Here is a 7,130-nt window from a genome sequence, read left to right as displayed (position 1 = left end):
CAGAGCGTCGGAGCGGGGGGGCGGGATCAGGGCAGAGAGGGGCAGGTCAGTGTTTCTTTCCTCCACTGAATGCACACAGTTCAGTTCGTTATCTCTCTTTTTTTTTTTTTTTTTTAAGAGGTTTTTGGTATAGGGCTCATGCACTCGCCAGAGAGAGAGACAGAGAGACAGAAAGTGAGAAATCACCCCCCAGGGGGGATGGCCACTCCGCAATCTCTTCTCCTCCATTCTCCTCTCGGGATCTTGGGCACGCAAACACACACACCCAGCATGAATTTAAGCTACCAGGTCCGGGACTCAAACCACAGTCGACTACATGGGAGTCCGGCAACAGAGCCATTACGCTAACTGCTGGTCCCCCAGGATCCAGCCACTTTAACCAGCATGCCACCAGCTGGCCCCAGTCAGCAAGTACCTCATAACCCAGATGGATGGTGCCTCTGGGGACAAGCCTCATACTCACCGTGGGTGGCCCCTGGGAGATGCTGGCCCGGGAACCGGGGGCCAGGGGACCGCCAGCTATGGCCATGGCCACAGAGGGGTTGATGGTCCCTCCAATGTCTCCTTCGCCTTCTGTGTCCGAGTCGAGCATCGAGGCCAGCCTTGACCGCGGTCCTGGGCCCTCTGGGGGAGGGACAGGGGTAAGCGCTGTCCCTCTGTCTCATGTCAGAGGACTTCACTGACACTACCCCACAGACCAGGTGTGTGTGTGAGGGGTCTCTGGTTATCTATTCTAGAACTCACTTTTTTTTCCCTTAAAGTTAGTTCATTTATTTCTCCTATGAGTGAGAGAGAGGCAGAAAGACAGGATCTTCATGCCACAATCCACCCCGGCCTCAGCCAGCCCTGGGTCATGGGGACAAGCATCCTTGATCTACTAACGGAGGTCTCTGTATGCGAACTCAGAACCTCCCCACATGGCATGGCCTCATAAAATGTTGGATTTTACCAAAACACTACCATCTGGCCCCACGTATTAAACTTTCAATTAGATATGAGGGGGTCGTCAAAAAGACCACAGAAAATGCATTTTCACCAAAAAAAAATCCACATGTGGATTGCAAAACATTTTGCACCAAAATAAACTCAGGATTTAATTTTCCCATGAATTTTCTTTTTCTTTTGAGAGATTTTTGCTATAGGGTGCGCATGCTCACCAGAGAGACAGAAAGTGAAAATCACCCCTTGGGGGGGGGGATGGTCACGCCACAATCCCTTCTCCTCCAGTCTCCTCTCCAGATTTTGGGCACACACGTACACGTGCCTGGCGTGAGTTTTAAGCCTCTTGGTCTGGGACTTGAACTGTGGCCGAGTACATGGGAGTCCAGCGACATAACCCTTACAAGCATCTTCGGGTCCCTCTCCATGACCTTTCTAAAGTCATCTTGCATATGAATTGCGTGACTGTTTGTGAACTCCATAAAGACCTGGGGGTGTCTGTTCTGGCCACAGTGAAATGCTCTACACTTAGGTCAAGGCCTGGCCCATTGGAGTCGTAAGAGTTAAGATGACGAGGGTGATGATGACAATGACAACCACAAAAATTACACTGCTGCCATTGGTATAGCACCAATTAGCACTCCCACACTGCCTCTGGCCCCTTAACAATATTAATTCTGGGGCTGGCAGGTGGCGTGGTAGTTAAGGCACTGGACTCCCACATGGCTGACCATGGCTCAAACCCCAGAGCCAGCAGCTTGAAACTCACACTGGGTGTGTGTGCGTGCATGGCCAAAATCCCAAGAAAGGAGCGGAGAAGGGAGGGGCCACTTTCCCACTTTCCTTTTCTGTCTCCCTCTAGCAAGTACACATGCCCTCTGGCCGACTTTTTTTTTTTTTTGAGAGGTTTTTGCTATAGGGCTCATGCGCTCGCCAGACAGACAGAGAGAGACAGAGAGACAGAAAGCGAGAAATCACCCCCCAGGGGGGATGGCCACGCCGCAATCCCTTCTCCTCCATTCTCCTCTTGGGATCTTGGGCACGCATGCACACGGGCCCAGTGTGAGTTTAAGCCACCGGGTCTGGGACTCGAACCGCGGTCGACTACATGGGAGTCCAGCGACATAACCATGACGCTAACTGCTGGCTCCTGGCAAACATTTTTTAAAAAGAAAAGTAGAGGAAAAGATAGGCAAAAATGGGCAGAACGGTAAAGCATTTCAACCGAGAATTAGGGTCTAAAACAATGAACACCTAACAACTGAGAAATGTAACACCTGAATTAAGAAACTCAATGGAGGAGGAAAACAGAAGGCTGGACACAACACAAAGGGAATCGGTGAGCTCAGGCAGGTGAGCAGAAAATTCCCCAACCGAAGCACAGAGAACAAAAGGAATGGGAGAATCAGAACCGAGCACTCACAGACGTGCAGGGTGATCGAAAGGTCAAACATACGTGTTATTGGAGTCCCAGGAGAGTAGAGAGAAAATGAGGCAGGAAAAAAAAAAAAAATCAAAAGGTAACAGCTGAGAATTTCCCTGCAGAGATGAAAGGCATCAACCCACAAATCCCAAGCCTGTGCTTCCAACCACTGTCCCTTACTGTCCCTCATGGTGCTGAGAAATGTTTTTAGAGTAAACAACTGAATGACTCTGGTTGGCTCCCACCATCTCACCTGGCTGTTGCCCATTTTCTGGTCTTTGCATTCTCTCTTAAAAGATAATATACAATAACATTTCCCATTTATCATGAGCTGAAATTATGAGAGTACTATAGTGCCCCAATTGTTTTGTTTTGTTTTGAAAGGTTTTTATTATAGGGTGTGTGCGCTCACCAGAAAGAGAGAGACAGACAGACAGAAAGCGAGAAATCACCCCCCAGGGGGGATGGTCACGCCGCAATCCCTTCTCCCCCATTCTCTCGGGATCTTGGGCATGCATGCACACGTGTCCAGCGTGAGTTTAAGCCACCGGGTCTGGGACTCGAACCACAGTCGACTACATGGGAGTCCAGCAACATAGCCGTTACGCCAACTGCTGGTCCCAAGTGCTCAAATTTTCCCATCTCTATGACGTACTTGGTGCCATTACTGTCCCCATGTGACAGGTGAGGTGACGATGGCCCTGTGGCTGAACTTAACCTACCCTGCTGAGCTTAGTGCCCGTGTGCTTACTCCTAAGTACCCTCCCATCTTTCCCACCTTATCCCTCATATGATCAAGCCCCTAGATCAGGTGCCCCCCCGTCCTCTGGCATGCTGACCAGAAAAGTCATGGAGCCGTGGCAGCGTGTCTCGTGCGGGGTACTCAGGACACAGCAGATACGGCCCCTGGACCTCCCACGGGCCCCACAGACAGACAGGACCTGTGCTTACCCCTCGGCCTCAGGTTCGAGGGCCAGCGCCAGCTCCGTCAGCAGGAGCCCAGCCAGGAAGTGCTGCTGTCGGAACGGTCCGCTCAGCTCGAACATACTGGTCACCTTGGGGTCCGGGGCCTGGCTGGAGAAGGTGGAGCTCTGCAGAGAGTGGAGGATAGAATTTGGGAATAGCAGGACATCCTGATCAAGGGTCAGACGTCACGGCTACAGCAGTCAGCGTGGTAACAGAAGTCACATTGTTGGTGTCAAGAACCAGACATGAGGGGCCAACAGGTGGCATGGTGGCTAAGGTACTGCATTCCCACATGGCCAAGCACGATTTAAGCCTCGGACCAGGTGGTTTGAAAATCACAACAGAACTGCGATTTGAGTTCCCGGACCCAGTGGCTTAAACTCACGCCCCGCATGTGTGCCCAAGATCCCGAGAGGAGAATGGAAGAGAAGGGATTGCGGTGTGGCAGGCCCCCCTGGGGGGGGGGGGGGTTTCTCACTTTCTCCAAAATAAATAAATAAATAAATAAACTGTAAAAATAAACAAGTAAATAAAGTTAAATAAAATAATTTTTTTAAAAAAATCACAACAAATAAAAAAGTAGATATATAAATATGTAAATGTTAAAAAAGAAAAGTTGAGGACCAGCAGATGGTGTAATGATGACAATCGCTGGACTCCCACATAGTCACCCGCAGTTTGAGTGCTGGACCCGATGGCTTAAAATTCGAGCCGGGCACATGCGCGCGTGTGCACAAAGTCTCGCGAGAATGAAGAAGGGATTGTGGTGCGGCCATCACCCTGAGGGATGATTTCTTGTTTTCTGTCTCTGTCTCTCTCTGTGTCTCTGATGAGTACTTGTCCCCTGTAACAACAAAATAAAACTCTCTAATAATCCTTTAAAAAATTTTTAAAAAGAACCAAAGAAAGACTATGGGCTGAAGGTGAGAGGTTGTAGGTCCAGGAAAGGAGGCAGACAAGAGGCCAGCCCAACCTGGGAGGTGGTGGAGGACACGGAAGGGGAGGGCGAGGCTGGGGGTGACAGGGGGCAGCAGGGCAGGTTGAGGGTCACGTAGTGCTCGTGGCTGCACAGGATACGGGTGAATTCCACGCGCAGGCTCAGCAGCGCCGCTGGGTTCGGGGCCCTCTGGAGGCGGGTGGCCACCTGCAGGGGGCGGCAGAGATGCAGATGCTGATGAGGACATAGCAGCGCCCACAGCGCCCGCCCCTCAGCCCTGCACAGTAGTCCACGCCCACCCCTACCTGCTTGTAGTGGGCCCTGACCAGGCTGAAGACGAACCCACGATCCGTCAGGGACAGGAGGTCGCTCAGGAAGAAGGCCAAGCTGGCATTGAGGCGTTCAGCCAGCTCTGTGTCCTGTGGGGGAACAGCGGTCATCAGCCCACACTCATTGGTCAAAGCGAGCCTCGGTGACCTCGCGCAGGTGCTATGTCACTGCTCCAGAGCCCTGGGTCTTCTTGTCACATCTCTGGTCTCCCCTGGTTGTCTTCTCCCTTGTGACTTTCCCAGGCTCCATGCTGCCAGAGCACACGGCCAAGTAGAAACTACATTTCCCAGCCTCCCTTGCAGCTATGCTACCACGTGACCATATTCTGGCCAATGGGAATGGAGAAGCGAGCTGCCTGCCTGCCTGCCTGCAATGCCTGATTTGGCCGTGCCATGCTGAAACCTAAGGGTCAGGCCCATGCTGGAGAACCCCTGCAGCCCACTGGCAGTCAGAAATAAACTGTTTATTTTTTTTTTAATGCCAGTGGGTGCATGCACTAGCCAGAGAAAAATAGAGCAACAGAGAGAGGGAGAAAAGGATCCCTAATGGGACGTGGCCATACAACGATCATTTCTCCATTCCTCCTCCCTGCGCGGATTTTGGGTATGCATACACACACCTGGTGTGTTTTCAAGCTGCCAAGGCCAGAATTCAAACTTTGGTCAGGCATGAGGGACCCTGCTCCCTGGAACACTGGGGTATGAGGCCAGCCCTAAGTTTTGGTTACTTTTTTTTTTTTCTTTTTAGTTTTGCTATAGGGTGTGTGTGCTCCCTAGAGAGAGAGAGAGACAGAGAGAGAGAAAGGGGATGGGAACCCAGCCATATCTGCCTCCCCTGTTCTTCTTTTCTTCTTTTTTATGATTAATTTTATTTATTATTATTATTTTTTTTTTTTAATTCGACCAGAGAAACACAGACAAAGAAAGTGAGAAAGCAAGCCACCACGTCTGGGATTCGAACTGGTCTGCTATGTGGGATTCCAACGCCTTAACCACCATGCCACCTGCCGGCCCCATCCCCTGGCTTCTGGAATAGTCCAGGCACGACTCTCCCTTGGGACCTTTGCATTTGCCATTTCCCCTGCCGGGAACACTCTCTTCCCAGACATCACACAGATTACTCTCTGACCTCACGTGCTCCCCTAAAACACAGCCAGTGAGGACCAGCATCCTGACCTTCGATATCCCCTGCTGTCTCTAAGCCCAGCGCAGGGCTGTGCACTCGGCAGGCGATCAAAACACAGAATACGCACAGACTGGCTCAGCAAAGCACATTCCTGCTCTCGTAGCCAGGAGGCCCCGGCCGGAACTGGCACCTCCAACCCGCTGTCCTCTCTCAGGCCACATCCCCATTGAGGCCCTGAACTCCTCACCTTGTGGACGCGGGTGATGACCTCCAGGCCCACCGAGCCCACCAAAGCTGAGATGTCATCCAGAAAGCGCCCGGGGAAGCGCAGCTTGCGGGGCGTTTCCAGCCGCTGGCCCAGAAGCAGGAGCAAGGCCATGCTCTTCACCTGAAGGCGGGGCGAGAGGGTAGGGGTGGGGCTGTGGGCGGGACCTGAAATGCTGTGGGCGGGGCTAGAGGTGCAGAAGAGGCGGGACCTTAGCAGCTATGGGAGGTAGGCTGAAGGGGAGCATAAGACCTGGCTAAGGGCGGGGCTTGATAGTCATGGGCGGAGTTTGAGAATCATGGGCGGGGCTTGAGCGGGTCCTGGGCAGAGAGCAACAGGTGGGAAGGCTGAGGGGGTGTGGGAGAAGCTTAAGCCAGTCTGTGGGGCAGCTTGTGGGTGACCTGGAGGTTTGAGTTTAGGGAAGCCCCAGGTCAGGGAGCTGGAGGTGATGTGGCCAGTGGGCTCTGGGAGGGGTGTTCAAGGCACCTGGAAGAGTCTGGAAGGAAGGGGTCTCAAGCCTGATGACAAGGTTTTCTCTAAAGGGGGACATCTCTTAGAGAAGGGAGATCCCCCTCTGGATAAAGGTCTCTCCTTGGTCTCTTTCTCCACACAATCTCATAGGGAAGGGGGTGGGGTGTCCCCTGGAGGTCTCTTGCTGCCAGGCAGGGCGGGGGCTCACCATGAGCTGGAAGAAGAACCAGGCGTGCTGGACCACGGCCTCGCGCACCGCACTGCCGCTGACCACCCACTGCAGAGCCAGCTCCTCGTGCAGCAGCTGGGGACAGGGACGGGGGTCATGGAGAGCGACATGCCACCGCTCCCGCCCCAGCGCCCCCTGGAGAGCAGGAGGGAGGTGCAGCTGCAGGGCCTGGGTTAGAGCAGCAGGTCATGCAGGAAGTCCAGGCACCCCTTCCCTGGGTGTCCACACCCTGCTGGGCTCTGGGCCCCTTTGCTGAAGTCGGGACAAGGCTGAGTCGCCCCCTCCCCCTGCTACCTTCGGCACAGTGGGTCTCGGCTGGGTGGCCGGCGGGGCCGAGGCGGCACCCTCGACGTAGGAGGAGGCTCGGCTAGAAGCACGGTCGGTGGCCTATGATGACATGGGGTGAAGAGGATGGGATGGCGGGGGGGTTGTGCAGGGGGGGCGG

The 7,130-nt window shown here is 53.6% G+C and overlaps 1 protein-coding gene across 1 annotated transcript in view; it reads right to left on the bottom strand.

The window, feature by feature from the left end:
* The window catches only part of DOCK6 (dedicator of cytokinesis 6), a gene marked incomplete at its 5' end in the record, with an annotated part of 54,186 nt that overhangs the window by 18,478 nt on the left and 28,578 nt on the right, over positions 1-7,130 (bottom strand). The window contains 8 exon segments of the mRNA XM_014592862.1: positions 464-624; positions 3,202-3,238; positions 3,241-3,453; positions 4,302-4,472; positions 4,571-4,684; positions 5,968-6,108; positions 6,665-6,760; positions 6,980-7,072. Coding sequence (XP_014448348.1) covers positions 464-624; positions 3,202-3,238; positions 3,241-3,453; positions 4,302-4,472; positions 4,571-4,684; positions 5,968-6,108; positions 6,665-6,760; positions 6,980-7,072 — 1,026 coding nt within the window.

This window comes from Tupaia chinensis, unplaced genomic scaffold, assembly GCF_000334495.1.
Source record: "Tupaia chinensis unplaced genomic scaffold, TupChi_1.0 Scaffold138665_1, whole genome shotgun sequence".
Taxonomy (NCBI): Eukaryota; Metazoa; Chordata; class Mammalia; order Scandentia; family Tupaiidae; genus Tupaia; species Tupaia belangeri.
This window is presented reverse-complemented; position numbering and strand designations above follow the sequence as displayed.